Source organism: Bufo gargarizans, chromosome 5 (assembly GCF_014858855.1).
Source record: "Bufo gargarizans isolate SCDJY-AF-19 chromosome 5, ASM1485885v1, whole genome shotgun sequence".
In the NCBI taxonomy this organism is placed as follows: domain Eukaryota; kingdom Metazoa; phylum Chordata; class Amphibia; order Anura; family Bufonidae; genus Bufo; species Bufo gargarizans.
The window spans coordinates 24384441-24402167 of NC_058084.1; the positions used below are offsets into that span (position 1 = coordinate 24384441).

At 45.6% G+C, this 17727-nt stretch overlaps 1 protein-coding gene across 1 annotated transcript in view; it reads right to left on the minus strand.

Annotated features, from left to right (window-relative positions):
• The window catches only part of LOC122938974 (NXPE family member 3-like), a 40619-nt gene extending 23286 nt beyond the window's left edge, over positions 1–17333 (minus strand). The window contains exon 1 of the mRNA XM_044294881.1: positions 17130–17333. Within this exon, the coding sequence (XP_044150816.1) occupies positions 17130–17198 (69 nt within the window). The 5' untranslated portion in view covers positions 17199–17333. The remainder of the gene's footprint in view (positions 1–17129) is intronic.
• Between the last annotated feature and the right edge of the window lie 394 nt (positions 17334–17727).

Genomic DNA, 17727 nt, shown 5'->3' on the forward strand with positions numbered 1-17727 from the left:
AAGAATATATCTGTACTATACTTGGCTTCATTCAGCTTTCCCTCCACCCTGACCAGTCTCCCTGTCCCCCCAGCATGATGCTGCCACCATCATGCTTCACTGTAGGGATGGTATTGGGAAGGTGATGAGTAGAGATGGCCTTGCGGTTCGCCTGGAGGTCATATCGCAGTGAACTTTCATTGTTCGCTGTACGCTGAACAGGCGAACATATGGCAATGTCCGCCGGCGCCATATTCTTTTACATTGCAAAGAACTTTAACCCATGACACATCCATTAGGTGGTACAGGACAGCCAATTAAGACGTTTCAGCACATGAACACACCCCCTACCTTATAAATAAACCCGATCTGGCAGCCATTTTACATTTTGTCTTTTGCCAGTGTAGGGAGAGGTTGCTGTGTGGAGCAGGGACAGACTGTTAGGGACCCCAAACGCTAGCTAATAGGGCCACAAAAGTCCTTTTAAGGACTGGTATAGATGTGCTATCGATAGGTGTGATATACTGAGGGGTGTAATATACTTATAATATACTTTCTAACATAGAAAGTATATTATAGTGCATTTGTATTGTGCAGCAGTTGTGTGCGGTTCTGCTGCGATACCGCAGCTATACAGAGGGGCAAACGCTATTGGAACAAATAATTTCTACTGGTGTGATATACCGGTTGCCCCCCCAAAAAACTGATTGAAGCAGGGGTGTGATAAACCTATAATATATTTTCTATATAGTGCATTTAGGTAGTGCAGCATTTGTTTGCGGTTTTGCTGCGTTACGTCAGCTACAGATAGTGACAAACGCTATTGGAACAAATAATTTCTACTGGTGTGATATACTAGTTGCCCCCCAAAAAAACAGATTGAAGCAGGGGTGTGATATACCATATTCCACAAATACTGCTCTTCTCAAGAGACTTTGGCACAGGGTAATTTTGAAAATGACAGGCAGAGGAAGAGGCAGGCCATTCCGCAGGGGTGGTAGGGGTTGGGCAGGTGCACCAGACCAGAGCCTAAGTGGGAAGTTGCAGAAGCTGCATGCAATTACGTCAAAGGACGCACCAGACTTGGTTGAGTGGCTCACTCAGACTTCTGCTTCTGCACCCTCCTCATCCTCTCTATCTGCACCCTCTTCACTTTCTGCTGTGAAGACACCAACACCATATTCCCTCCGCTTGAGTCAGAGAAATTATTTTCCCATCCAGTACAAGACCTTACCGATGTGCAGCCATTCTTGGCATCGGATCAGGAAGAGGAGGTAGAAACGGCCACCATTCAGCTGTCACGGCGGACGTGCACTCAGTATAACAGATAACGCACTAACCAGGCTCTGGAGGAGAGACAGGGGAAGGGTCACCTCCTAGCTAATCCTTGACCTCTTTCCCTGCACTGCTCAGCCCACATGCAGACCTTGAAGGTAGGTGTGATGTGTCCTCCAGCCTGGGCTGACAAAACCCTGAATTCCCTGAGATGGTGAATTGGGGAAATAGGAGCAGCCTGCTCGCACAGAACCTGGATGGGATAGATGACACAAACAACCAAACTAGAAATGACACTTATCTTCCAGAGCAGGAACAGCCAGCCAACCATCCCTCCAAGCTTCCCAGACCACAATGATTAGTATAATCTGCTCAGAACACTTGGCTGGAGGCCATTTAAACTAATGACTCCACCCAGTGCACCTGATGAGAGGCGGATCCAGCATGGCACCAAAACAACACTAAACTCGTGCTGCTATCCTGGCCGACCTCCGCACATCGTCAGAGTGGGGCATGACATCAGCGGACTGACGACAGTACCCAGATCAGCCCAAGGAGGGTGGTCCCCACTGTTGCTGCCTACTCCGAGATCTCTAATGTCAGTGGTGGTGAAGGTGACGATGATGACGTGTCGATGGACAGAACGGAGAAGCAGATAGGGAGGAGAAGGAGGAGAAGCAGGCAGAATTTACAGTGCACAGGAGAAGCAGACTGCTAATGTATCTGGAACAAGCCATCCACCATGCACGGTCACATCTGGCGCTCCCAGGACGCCTGCACATAGCTCTGCAATGTGGGCTTTTTTTATGTGTCTGCTGACAATAGTGTTGCCATCTGCAGCCTCTGCTGTCAACGTTTAAGTTTTGGTAATCCTAACACTCACCTAGGGGCGACCACCTTAAGAAGGCACCTGTCCTCCCATCACCGAACCTAGTGGGAGCAACACCCTCAGAACCCACAAAGCCACACTCTCGGTGCTCCACGTCCTTCCTCTTCTCCTTCTACTCTCTCATCTCATTTGTCCTCCACTACACCTTCCACCGCGCCGTCGTCGCATTCTTCTGGCACAAGGCAGGCTTCCGTGGCCCAAATTTTTGAGCGGAAAAAGATGATGAATCCGGATAACCCTCTTGCCCAATGGCTAACCGCTGGCTTGTTGGAACTGCTAGCCCGCCAACTACTGCCATATAAACTGGTGGACTCGGAGGCCTTTAGAAAATTTGTGGTCATTGGCACACCGCAATGGAAGGTCCCTGGAAGGAAATAGGTCTCCCAAAAGGGCATCCTAGAGCTATATACATTCAGAGGCAAGTGAATTTATCTCTGGCACACAGTGTTGTTGCCAAGATACATCTGACCACAGACACGTAGTCTAGCAAACACGGGCAGGGAAGGTACATAACTTTTACTGCCCACTGGGTGAACTTTCAGACTTTCGTCAAGCATGTAACCCGTGGCACCCGTGTGGATTTGATGTTAACACCGCGGATTGCATGCAGGCCTGTCTCTTCTTCTCCTCCTCCTACTCTATCCTCTGTCTCCTCTCCGGCTGACTCCTCCTTTTCCACTGCTACCACCTTTTCTGCTGCACCACCCAGCTCCCCAGAACCTATTTGACATACCAGTTGAGACATTTCCATGCTGTGCTGCGGCTATTGTGCCTGGAAGCCAAGAGACACACCAGTCCTGCACTCCTTTCAGCTTTGGGGTCACAGGCCGATTAGTGGCTAACCCTACTCGATTTGACAGTTGGTAAAGTGGTGTGTGATAACGGTGCCAATCTGCTGAGCATGCTGAAACAGGGTAAAATTACACACGTCCTGAATTTAGTCGTGCTACCCGGGGTCCAGGACATCTTGCGGCAGTTCAGGAAAATCTCTAGCCATTTTAGAAGATCTTAAACGGCCATGGTTCGCCTTGCTGACGTTCAGCAGCGACACCACCTGCCCATCAGACGTCTGATTTGTGACTGCCCGACGCACTGGAACTCCACCTTGTATATGATTTATAGGCTGCTCCAGCAGAAACGTGCAGTTAATGACTACCTGTATGAACTTTGCAGCAGGACAGGTTCTGGGAGCTTGTTTTTTTTTCACTGTGTCATTGGCTGCCCATGTGCGATGCATGTAGACTGGTCAGTGGCAGCCAGGGGGCCATCAGTGACATCATACCTTACGTCTTCTTTCTGGAGCGTGCATTTCGTTGTGTCATTGATCAAGCCGTCGAGAAGCAGGAGCAGGAAGATAAGAAAGAAGCAATGCTGAATGAATTCCCAGGAGGGGCTACTTGATCTGAGACAAGTCAACAGGAGTATGAAGGGGAGTCAGAGGAGGATGGTGCCGGGGCAGGGGAGGAGCAAGAAAAGCATGCTTTAAACTTTTCTGGGATCCCTGGTGTTGTCCGTGAATGGGGGGAGGAGACCGAGGTTTACATTATCGTGTACGAAGATCGGGAGCCAGGCCACCCCACCGCTTCCAGTTTAGTGCAAATGGGGGCCTTCATGCTCCAGTGTTTGAAGAGGGATCCCCCGTATAAAAAGCATTAAGGGCAAGGACCAGTACTGGGTGGAAAAGTACTTAGACCCTTGATACAAACACAAAATGGTGGACATGTTACCAGCATCACAGAGGGCTGTCAGAATGCAGGACTTCCAGGCCTTGCTTCGAGAAATACCTTATTCTGCTTTTGCGGGGGCTGGCAGAGGAATTTCCACTCACAGAGAAACAGTTGCGGGTACCAATCCAACAGCGCATGCAAGACGAGGGCGGTTTGAAGATGTGTTGGTCACTTTGTGAGATCATTCTTGCAGCCTACCCATTGACAGCTGCCCTCCAGATCCAGCCTCAGGGAACGCCTAGATCGACAGGTGTCCAACTACATCGGGTTAACGGCCGATGTGGACACTCTGAGAAGCGAGGAACCCCTGGACTACTGGGTGTGCAGGCTGGACCTCTGGCCAGAGCTGGCACAATTTGCCATGGAACTGTTGGCTTGCCACTCGTCCAGTGTCCTGTCCGAAAGGACGTTCAGCGCAGCAGGGGGTGTCATGACTGATAAGCGCACTCGCCTAGCTCACGACAGTGTGGACTACCTCACATTTCTTAAAATGAATGAGGCATGGATCTGGGAGGAATTCAACACCTGTAATGACCACGATTAATTGAATTTCCTCATGACAGCACACAAATATCTGCCACCACCCAGATCAAATAATGGTCCCTGTCTTAGCTAAATACAGCAGCATAAAAGGCCTTTTCTGTCTGTTAAATGCCTAATGTTTTGGGCCTCGGAGGAATTCAACACCTGTGAAGACCACGTGTTTTAACTATTATCATTTTCGTTAGCCATGTTTTTAATCCAATTTAATATTTTTAGTTCTTTTAAACATATGTATTTGACCTGTATTTGTACTGGCCTTCAGTAAAATTGATATCCATTGACTTTCTAATAGACCTCCAGCCACAAAATCAGTTGATCTTTTCTGTACGCTGAATGCATAATTTTTGGGGCCTGTAGTCCACTGGCCTGCTGTAAAATTGATATCCAATGACTGTGTAATCTACCTCCAGCCATCCATATACTTACTTGTTTTTTTCTGTACACTGAATACATAATTTTTGGGACCTGTAGTCCACTGGTCTGCTGTAAAATTGATATCCAATGACCGTGTAATCTACTTCAAACCAGCCACATACTTACTTGTTCTTTTCTGTTTGCTAAATGCATAATTTTTGGGGCCTGTAGTCCACTGGCCTGCTGTAAAATTGATATGCAATGACTGTGTAATCTACCTCCAGCCACATACTTACTTGTTCTTTTCTGTACGGTGAATGAATAATTGTTGGGGCCTCGGAGGAATTCAACACCAGTGACGACCACGTGTTATCAAATTTCAACTATTATCACTATTTTTTTTTTCAAGAGGGGGGATTTCGTTAGCTATGTTTTTAATCCAAATTTATATTTTTAGTTATTTTAATTTTTAAACATACGGATGGAGTAGAGTTAACACTCCTTTTTTCTGAGATTTCTGAGTTGGGTTATCTAATCTAAGCAAACACCTTCAATTCATTTTCAATGGCTTTTGTCTCAAGATAACGCGATGAGTTAAGAAATTTGAGTTAAGAGCTGGAGTGCTAACCCTGCTACATCTGTATGTATTTGACCTCTATTTGTACTGGCCTGCAGTAAAATTGATATCCAGTGACCGTGTAATATACCTCTGGCCACATAATCACTTGATCTTTTCTGTCCGGTGAATCTATAATGTTTGGGGCCTGTAGTCCAGTGGCCTACAGTGAAATTTCTGTCCATTGACCGCATAATGTACCTCGAGCCACATAATCACAATTTGTTTTATGCCAGGTGAATGCCTAATTTTTAAGGCCCATACTCTCATAGCTTAAAATAAAAAAATTCTAGGCTCCAGTAGGGCACATTTCAGAGAATTTCACTTTAAGATGCATAAAAATGTCCCCTGATTGAGACACATATTTTTTGTTGGAATTTTTGTCATTGATCCCCCTCTAGTATGTCACTGTCCATGTTATGGGACTATTTGTGCACTTCAACTAAGTATTTGGTGGCTGCAAATATGAGCTGAAGGTTTTTTAGGTTCACCTGCCATTACAGTGAATGGGGCCCACCGTGAACCTGCGGTTCGCCGTCCCGGACGATGTTTGCCCATCACTAGTGATGAGCAGAGCCTGGTTTCCTCCAGACATGATGCTGGCCCCGAGATGCTTGACTGTACGGATGGTATTGGGCAGGTGATGAGCGGCGCCTGGTTTCCTCCAGACACGACTTTTAGAACGAAGGCCAAACAATGTCATTTTGGCTTCATTATACTAGAGAATCTTGTTTCTCACAGCCTGAGAGTCCTTTAGGTGCTTTTTTGCAAACTTTCATGTTAAGTTATTTTTTTTAATGAGGAGAAGCTTCTTTCTGTCTACTCTGCTATAAAGATTGGTGGAGGCTGCAGTGATGGTTGACCTTCTCAAAGCTTCTCCCATCTGCACACAGGATATTTGGATGTCAGGCAGAGTGACTGAGTGTCCTCCTCGTGGCTTGGTTTTTGCTCTGATCCATCGTCAGCTGTGAAATCTTCTATAGACAGGGCTGAGTCCTTCCAAATCATGTTAAAATCAACTGAACTTACCACATATTAATCCAAATAGAGGATACATTTAATTTAAATATATATATATATATATATATATATATATATATATATGTGTGTGTGTTTAGCCATAGTATATTTACATATACTATTATATATTTAGAATATATAATATATTATAATATATGTAAATATATTATGGTTAAAACATCAGAAGTAGTTTCCCACATATTATGCATTCATATACATCAGAAGTATGATTTATTTTTTACAATAACTAAAAATAATATCAAATATATAAATTTAATTTAGCCTCAATTTCTGACGAGATTTAAACTCACAACCTTCCACAGTACAGCCCAGAATGTTAACCACTACACTATAGAGCTGCATTGCCAGTCACAAAAAAAAATAAAAAACAAAAACAATATAAGGCTTCTGCTGTATAGGAATACTTACTAGTAGTAAGTATTCCTATACAGCAGAAGTCTCATATTTTTATTTTATTTTTTGAAGTAACTGGCCATGCAGCTCTATAGCATAGTGGTTAACATTATGGGCTGTAATGTAGAAGATTGTGAGGTCAAATCACGCCAGAAACTTTTCAGAAATAGAGGCTAAATTAGATTAAAAACACTGACTCAAGCACACACGATGCTCGAGCCAAACTGGTGTTCGGTCGAGCATGCTCGCCCAACACTACTCAATATAACAACAAGTGAAAGGGTCTGAACACTTTTCAAATGCACTGTATTGCTAAACAACAATGCTGTAAGAGGTCAAACAAAAATGGAATTTCTGTTTAAGATACCAAAAAATTTGTTTAAGAAATCTATTCTTCAAAAAATAAGCCCTTATATGGCTGTTTGAATGGAAAATTAAAAAAATTATGAAAGGCAGAAAAGAAAAACAAATACACAAAAAGTGTGTCAAAAATGGTCCATGAGTAAAAATGGAAACTATAAGTCGGTGAGTCTAACACCTGTTGTGTGTAAACTGTTTGAAGGTTTTCTAAGAGTAGCTATCCAAGTGACACTTGGGGTACAGGATAATGACACTGACACTTGGGGTACAGGATAATGACACTGACACTTGGGGTACAGGATAATAAGACACTGACACTTGGGGTACAGGATAATGACACTGACACTTGGGGTACAGAATAATGACACTGATACTTGGGGAACAGGGTAATGAAACTGACACTTGGAGTACAGGATAATGACACTGACACTTGGGGTACAGGATAATGACACTGACACGTGGGGTACGGGATAATAAGATACTATCACTTGGGGTACAGGATAATGACACTGACACTTGGGGGACAGGATAATGACACTGACACTTGGGGAACAGGGTAATGAAACTGACACTTGGGGTACAGGATAATGAAACTGACACTTGAGGTACAGGAAATTGACACACTGACACTCGGGGTACAGGATAATTACATTGACACTTGGGGTACAGGTTAATGACACAATGACACTTGGGGTACAGGATAATGACACTGACACTAGGGGTGCAGGATAATGACACTGACACTTGGGGTACAGGATAATGACACTCGCACTTGGGGTACAGGATAATGATGCTGACACTTGGGTACAGGATAATGACACTTGGGGTACAGGATAATGACACTGACACTCGGGGTACAGGATAATGACACTGACACTCGGGGTACAAGATAATGACATTGATACTCGGGGTACAGGATAATGACACTGACACTCGGGGTACAGGATATTGACACTGACACTCGGGTACAGGATAATGACACTGACACTTGGGGTACAGGATAATGACACTGACACTTAGGGTACAGGATAATGACACTGATACTTGGGGTACAGGAAAATGACACTGACATTTGAGGTACAGGATAATGACACTGACACTTGGGGTACAGGATAATGACACTGACACTTGGGATAAAGGAAAATGACACTGACACTTGGGGTACACGATAATTACAATGACACTTGGGGTACAGGATAATGACACTGACACTTGGGGTACAGGATAATAAAACTGACACTTGGGGTACAGGATAATAAGATACTGACATTTGGGGTACAGGGTAATGACTCTGACACTTGGGGTTCAGGATAATGACACTGACACTTGGGGTACAGGGTAATGACCCTGACACTTGGGGTACAGGATAATGACTCTGACACTTGGGGTTCAGGATAATAACACTGATACTTGGGGTACAGGATAATGACACTGACACTTGGGGTACAGGATAATGACGCTGACACTCGAGGTACAGGATAATGAGACGCTGACACTTGGGGTACAGGATAATGACACTGACACTTGGGGTACAGGATAATGACACTGACACTTGGGGTACAGGATAATGACACTGACACTTGGGGTACAGGATAATGACGCTGACACTCGAGGTACAGGATAATGAGACGCTGACACTTGGGGTACAGGATAATGACACTGACACTTGGGGTACAGGATAATGACACTGACACTTGGGGTACAGGATAATGACACTGACACTTGGGGTACAGGATAATGACACTGATACTTGGGGAACAGGGTAATGACACTGACACTTGGGGTACAGGATAATAAGACACTGACACTTGGGGTACAGGATATTTACAATGACACTTGTGGAACAGGATAATGACACTGACACTTGGGGTACAGGATAATGACACTGACACTTGGGGTGCAGGATAATTACACTGACACTTGGGGTACAGGTTAATGAAACAATGACTCTTGGGGTAAAGGACAATGACACTGACACTTGGGGTACAGGATAATGACACACTGACACTTGGGGTGCAGGATAATGACACACTGACACTTGGGGTACAGGATAATGACACTGACACTTGGGGTACAGGATAATGACACTCGCACTTGGGGTACAGGATAATGACGCTGACACTTGGGGTACAAGATAATGACACTGACACTTGGGTACAGGATAATGACACTTGGGGTACAGGATAATGACACTGACACTCGGGGTACAGGAGATTGACACTGACACTCGGGGTACAGGATAATGACACTGACTCTTGGGGTACAGGATAATGACACTGACACTTGGGGTACAGGATAATGACACTAACACTCGGGGTACAGGATAATGACGCTGAAACTTGGGGTACAGGATAATGACGCTGACACTTGGGGTACAGGATAATGACACTGACACTCGGGGTACAGGATAATGACACTGACACTCGGGGTACAGGATAATGACACTGACACTTGGGGTACAGGATAATGACACTGACACTAGGGGTACAGGATAATGACACTGACACTTGGGGTACAGGATAATGACACTGACATTTGAGGTACAGGATAATGACACTGAAACTTGGGGTACAGGATAATGACAGTGACACTTGGGGTACAGGATAATAACACTGACACTTGGGGTACAGGATAATGACACTGAGACTTGGGGTTCTGGATAATGACACTGACACTTGGGGTACAGGGTAATGACTCTGACACTTGGGGTTCAGGATAATGACACTGACACTTGGGGTACAGGGTAATGACCCTGACACTTGGGGTACAGGATAATGACTCTGACACTTGGGGTTCAGGATAATGACACTGATACTTGGGGTACAGGATAATGACACTGACACTTGGGGTACAGGATAATGACACTGACACTTGGGGTACAGGATAATGACGCTGACACTCGAGGTACAGGATAATGAGACGCTGACACTTGGGGTACAGGATAATGACACTGACACTTGGGGTACAGGATAATGACACTGACACTTGGGGTACAGGATAATGACGCTGACACTTGGGGTACAGGATAATGACACTGACACTCGGGGTACAGGATAATGACGCTGACACTCGAGGTACAGGATAATGAGACGCTGACACTTGGGGTACAGGATAATGACACTGACACTTGGGGTACAGGATAATGACACTGACACTCGGGGTACAGGATAATGACACTGACACTCGGGGTACAGGATAATGACACTGACACTTGGGGTACAGGATAATGACACTGACACTTGGGGTACAGGATAATGACACTGACACTTGGGGTACAGGATAATGACACTGACATTTGAGGTACAGGATAATGACACTGAAACTTGGGGTACAGGATAATGACAGTGACACTTGGGGTACAGGATAATAACACTGACACTTGGGGTACAGGATAATGACTCTGACACTTGGGGTTCAGGATAATGACACTGATACTTGGGGTACAGGATAATGACACTGACACTTGGGGTACAGGATAATGACACTGACACTTGGGGTACAGGATAATGACGCTGACACTCGAGGTACAGGATAATGAGACGCTGACACTTGGGGTACAGGATAATGACACTGACACTTGGGGTACAGGATAATGACACTGACACTTGGGGTACAGGATAATGACACTGACACTTGGGGTACAGGATAATGACACTGATACTTGGGGAACAGGGTAATGACACTGACACTTGGGGTACAGGATAATAAGACACTGACACTAGGGGTACAGAATAATGACACTGATACTTGGGGAACAGGATAATGGCACTGACACTTGGGGTACAGGATAATAAGACACTGGCACTTGGGGTACAGGATATTTACAATGACACTTGGGGGACAGGATAATGACACTGATACTTGTGGAACAGGATAATGACACACTGATACTCGGGTTACAGGATAATTACACTGACACTCGGGGTACAGGATAATGACACACTGACACTTGGGGTGCAGGATAATGACACACTGACACTTGGGGTACAGGATAATGACACTGACACTTGGGGTACAGGATAATGACACTGACACTCGGGGTACAGGATAATGACACTGACACTCGGGGTACAGGATAATGACACTGACACTCGGGGTACAGGATAATGACACTGACACTAGGGGTACAGGATAATGACACTGACACTTGGGGTACAGGATAATGACACTGACATTTGAGGTACAGGATAATGACACTGAAACTTGGGGTACAGGATAATGACAGTGACACTTGGGGTACAGGATAATAACACTGACACTTGGGGTACAGGATAATGACACTGAGACTTGGGGTTCTGGATAATGACACTGACACTTGGGGTACAGGGTAATGACTCTGACACTTGGGGTTCAGGATAATGACACTGACACTTGGGGTACAGGGTAATGACCCTGACACTTGGGGTACAGGATAATGACTCTGACACTTGGGGTTCAGGATAATGACACTGATACTTGGGGTACAGGATAATGACACTGACACTTGGGGTACAGGATAATGACACTGACACTTGGGGTACAGGATAATGACACTGACACTTGGGGTACAGGATAATGACACTGATACTTGGGGAACAGGGTAATGACACTGACACTTGGGGTACAGGATAATAAGACACTGACACTAGGGGTACAGAATAATGACACTGATACTTGGGGAACAGGATAATAAGACACTGACACTTGGGGTACAGGATATTTACAATGACACTTGGGGTACAGGATAATGACACTGAGACTTGGGGTTCTGGATAATGACACTGACACTTGGGGTACAGGGTAATGACTCTGACACTTGGGGTTCAGGATAATGACACTGACACTTGGGGTACAGGGTAATGACCCTGACACTTGGGGTACAGGATAATGACTCTGACACTTGGGGTTCAGGATAATGACACTGATACTTGGGGTACAGGATAATGACACTGACACTTGGGGTACAGGATAATGACACTGACACTTGGGGTACAGGATAATGACACTGACACTTGGGGTACAGGATAATGACACTGATACTTGGGGAACAGGGTAATGACACTGACACTTGGGGTACAGGATAATAAGACACTGACACTAGGGGTACAGAATAATGACACTGATACTTGGGGAACAGGATAATAAGACACTGACACTTGGGGTACAGGATATTTACAATGACACTTGGGGGACAGGATAATGACACTGATACTTGTGGAACAGGGTAATGAAACTGACACTTGGGGTACAGGATAAAGATACTGACACTTGGGGTACAGGATAATGACACTGACACTCGGGTTACAGGATAATTACACTGACACTTGGGGTACAGGATATTGACACACTGACACTTGGGGTGCAGGATAATTACACTGACACTTGGGGTACAGGTTAATGACACTGACACTTGGGGTACAGGATAATGACACACTGACACTTGGGGTGCAGGATAATGACACACTGACACTTGGGGTACAGGATAATGACACTGACACTTGGGGTACAGGATAATGACACTCGCACTTGGGGTACAGGATAATGACGCTGACACTTGGGGTACAAGATAATGACACTGACACTTGGGGTACAGGATAATGACACTGACACTTGGGGTACAGGATAATGACACTGACACTTGGGGTACAGGATAATGACACACTGACACTTGGGGTGCAGGATAATGACACACTGACACTTGGGGTACAGGATAATGACACTGACACTTGGGGTACAGGATAATGACACTGACACTTGGGGTACAGGGTAATGACACTGACACTAGGGGTACAGGATAATAACACTGACACTTGGGGTGCAGAATAATGACACTGACACTTGGGGTACAGGATAAGGACACTGACACTTGGGGTACAGGATAATAACACTGACACTTGGGGTGCAGAATAATGACACTGACACTTGGGGTACAAGATAATGACACACTGACACTTGGGGAACAGGGTAATGAAACTGACATTTGGGGTACAGGATAATGACACTGACACTTGGGGTACAGGATAATAAGACACTGACACTTGGGGTACAGGATATTTACAATGACACTTGGGGGACAGGATAATGACAATGACACTTGGGTACAGGATAATGACACTTGGGGTACAGGATAATGACACTGACACTCGGGGTACAGGATATTGACACTGACACTCGGGGTACAGGATAATGACACTGACACTTGGGGTACAGGATAATGACACACTGACACTCGGGGTACAGGATAATGACACTGAAACTTGGGATAAAGGAAAATGACACTGACACTTGGGGTACAGGATAATGACACTGAGACTTGGGGTTCAGGATAATGACACTGACACTTGGGGTACAGGGTAATGACTCTGACACTTGGGGTTCAGGATAATGACACTGAGACTTGGGGTTCAGGATAATGACACTGACACTTGGGGTACAGGGTAATGACACTGACACTTGGGGTACAGGATAATGACACTGACACTTGGGGTACAGGATAATGACACTGACACTCGAGTTACAGGATAATGACACTGACACGTGAGGCACCGATTAATAACACACTGACACTTTGGGTACAGGATAATGATGCTGACACTTGGGGTACAGAATAATGACACTGATACTTGGGATACAGGGTAATGACACTGATACTTGGGGTACAGGATAAAGATACTGACACTTGGGGTACAGGATAATAAGACACTGACACTTGGGGTACAGGATATTTACAATGACACTTGGGGGACAGGATAATGACACTGATACTTGGGGAACAGGGTAATGAAACTGACACTTGGGGTACAGGATAAAGATACTGACACTTGGGGTACAGGATAATGACACTGACACTTGGGGTACAGGATAATGACACACTGACACTCGGGTTACAGGATAATTACACTGACACTTGGGGTACAGGTTAATGACACAATGACACTTGGGGTAAAGGACAATGACACTGACACTTGGGGTACAGGATAATGACACTGACACTTGGGGTACAGGATAATGACACTGACACTTGGGGTACAGGATAATGACACTGACACTTGGGGTACAGGATAATGACACACTGACACTTGGGGTACAGGATAATGACACTGACACTTGGGGTACAGGATAATGACACTGACACTTGGGGTACAGGATAATGACACTTGGGGTACAGGATAATGACACTGACACTCGGGGTACAGGATAATGACACTTACACTCGGGGTACAGGATATTGACACTGACACTCGGGGTACAGGATAATGACACTGACACTTGGGGTACAGGATAATGACACTGACACTTGGGGTACAGGATAATGACACTGACACTCGGGGTACAGGATAATGACACTGACACTTGGGGTACAGGATAATGACACTGACACTAGGGGTACAGGATAATGACACTGACACTCGGGGTACAGGATAATGACACTGACACTTGGGGTTCAGGATAATGACACTGACACTAGGGGTACAGGATAATGACACTGACACTCGGGGTACAGGATAATGACACTGACACTTGGGGTACAGGATAATGACACTGACACTCGGGGTACAGGATAATGACACTGACACTCGGGGTACAGGATAATGACACTGACACTTGGGGTTCAGGATAATGACACTGACACTAGGGGTACAGGATGATGACGCTGACACTGGGGGTACAGGATAATGACACTGACACTTGGGGTACAGGATAATGACACTGACACTCGGGGTACAGGATAATGACACTGACACTCGGGGTACAGGATAATGACACTGACACTTGGGGTACAGGATAATGACACTGACACTTGGGGTACAGGATAATGACGCTGACTCTCGAGGTACAGGATAATGAGACTGACACTTGGGGTACAGGATAATAACACTGATACTTGGGGTACAGGATAATGGCAGTGACACTTGGGGTAAAGGATAATGACACTTGGGGTACAGGATAATGACACTGACACTTGGGGTACAAGATAATGACATTGATACTCGGGGTACAGGATAATGACGCTGACATTTGGGGTACAGGATAATGACACTTACACTCGGGGTACAGGATATTGACACTGACACTCGGGTTACAGGATAATGACACTGACACTTGGGGTACAGGATAATGATGCTGAAACTTGGGGTACAGGATAATGACGCTGACACTTGGGGTACAGGATAATGACACTGACACTCGGGGTACAGGATAATGACACTGACACTCGGGGAACAGGATAATGACACTGACACTTGGGGTACAGGATAATGACACTGACACTAGGGGTACAGGATAATGACATGACACTTGGGGTACAGGATAATGACGCTGACACTCGAGGTACAGGATAATGAGACGCTGACACTTGGGGTACAGGATAATAACACTGATACTTGGGGTACAGGATAATGGCAGTGACACTTGGGGTAAAGGATAATGACACTGACACTTGGGGTTCAGGATAATGACACTGACACTTGGGGTACAAGATAATGACATTGATACTCGGGGTACAGGATAATGACGCTGACACTTGGGGTACAGGATAATGACACTGACACTTGGGGTACAGGATAATGACACTGACACTTGGGGTACAGGATAATGACACTGACACTCGGGGTACAGGATAATGACACTGACACTTGGGGTACAGGATAATAACACTGACACTTGGGGTACAGGATAATGACACTGAGACTTGGGGTTCAGGATAATGACACTGACACTTGGGGTACAGGGTAATGACTCTGACACTTGGGGTTCAGGATAATGACAGTGACACTTGGGGTACAGGGTAATGACACTGACACTTGGGGTACAGGATAATAAAACTGACACTTGGGGTACAGGATAATGACACTGACACTTGGGGTACAGGATAATAACGTTGATACTTGGGGTACAGGATAATGACACTGACACGTGAGGCACCGATTAATAACACACTGACACTTTGGGTACAGAATAATGACACTGATACTTGGGGAACAGGGTAATGAAACTGACACTTGGGGTACAGGATGATGACACTGACACTTGGGGTACAGGATAATTACAATGACACTTGGGGGACAGGATAATGACACTGATACTTGGGGAACAGGGTAATGAAACTGACACTTGGGGTACAGGATAATGACACTGACACTTGGGGTACAGGATAATTACAATGACACTTGGGGGACAGGATAATGACACTGATACTTGGGATACAGGGTAATGAAACTGACACTTGGGGTACAGGATAAAGATACTGACACTTGGGGTACAGGATAATGACACTGACACTTGGGGTACAGGATAATGACACACTGACACTCGTGTTACAGGATAATTACACTGACACTTGGGGTACAGGTTAATGACACAATGACACTTGGGGTACAGGACAATGACACTGACACTTGGGGTACAGGATAATGACACACTGACACTTGGGGTGCAGGATAATGACACACTGACACTTGGGGTACAGGATAATGACACTGACACTTGGGGTACAGGATAATGACACTCGCACTTGGGGTACAGGATAATGACGCTGACACTTGGGTACAGGATAATGACACTTGGGGTACAGGATAATGACACTCGCACTTGGGGTACAGGATAATGACGCTGACACTCGAAGTACAGGATAATGACACTGACACTCGGGGTACAGGACAATGACACTGAGACTTGGGGTTCAGGATAATGACACTGACACTTGGGTACAGGATAATGACACTTGGGGTACAGGATAATGACACTGACACTTGGGGTACAGGACGCTGACACACTGACACTCGGGGTACAGGACACTGACCCTTGGGGTACAAGGTAATGATGTTGCGTTGTGCCCTCAGTCCGGTTATACTAGTTGTGGAGCTCAGTGATTTCCAGGTCATGGGTCTTGGGTTCTATCTCTGTTTGCCTCTCCTTGTTTTGGGGTCCCTCCCGGTCAGCCCTCACATTATATAATAATCAGCCCTCTTACCCCAATAATGATGAGTATGATGAGGAGCCAGAGGCACAGGGCTCGGTGGAAGTTCTTGCTTCTGGTCATGATGATTTCCTTGGTCTTCAGTTGGCTTCTTGAGGTTGTGGCTCCCCCTATGGTCAGAATCCTGAGACGTGCAGATAATCACCTCACTGTGTATTCTGTCAGAGTATTCTTTAAAGCTCATCTGGATGACCTGAGGAAGAATAGAATACTATAAACTGATCACTGGCAGAAGGTGTACACTTTGTAGCTGTAAAGGAGAATGTTCTGCCTGGGTGCAGCCCTGTAATTCAGGCTTTTCCACTCCTGCTCTCATGCTGCCCAAGGATTGCAGTGTCTGTTGCCCTCTTCTGGTCCTGTGTTGGCTGAGCAGTGAATGGCTTATTCTCTATCCTGTCTGTGGAGACAGGCCGTTTAGGATGCCCTCCCTGGTCCCGGGAATTGTCGTCTATCATTAGCTCTGGGCACCCAGAAGTGATGTCTGAGCCTCCACCCAGCAACAATAACATCTATGGCCTGCTCCCGTCAGCAGGATTAGACACATTGGCATCATCATAAGTGGGCTGCAACATCACAGAGGACATTGTTACCG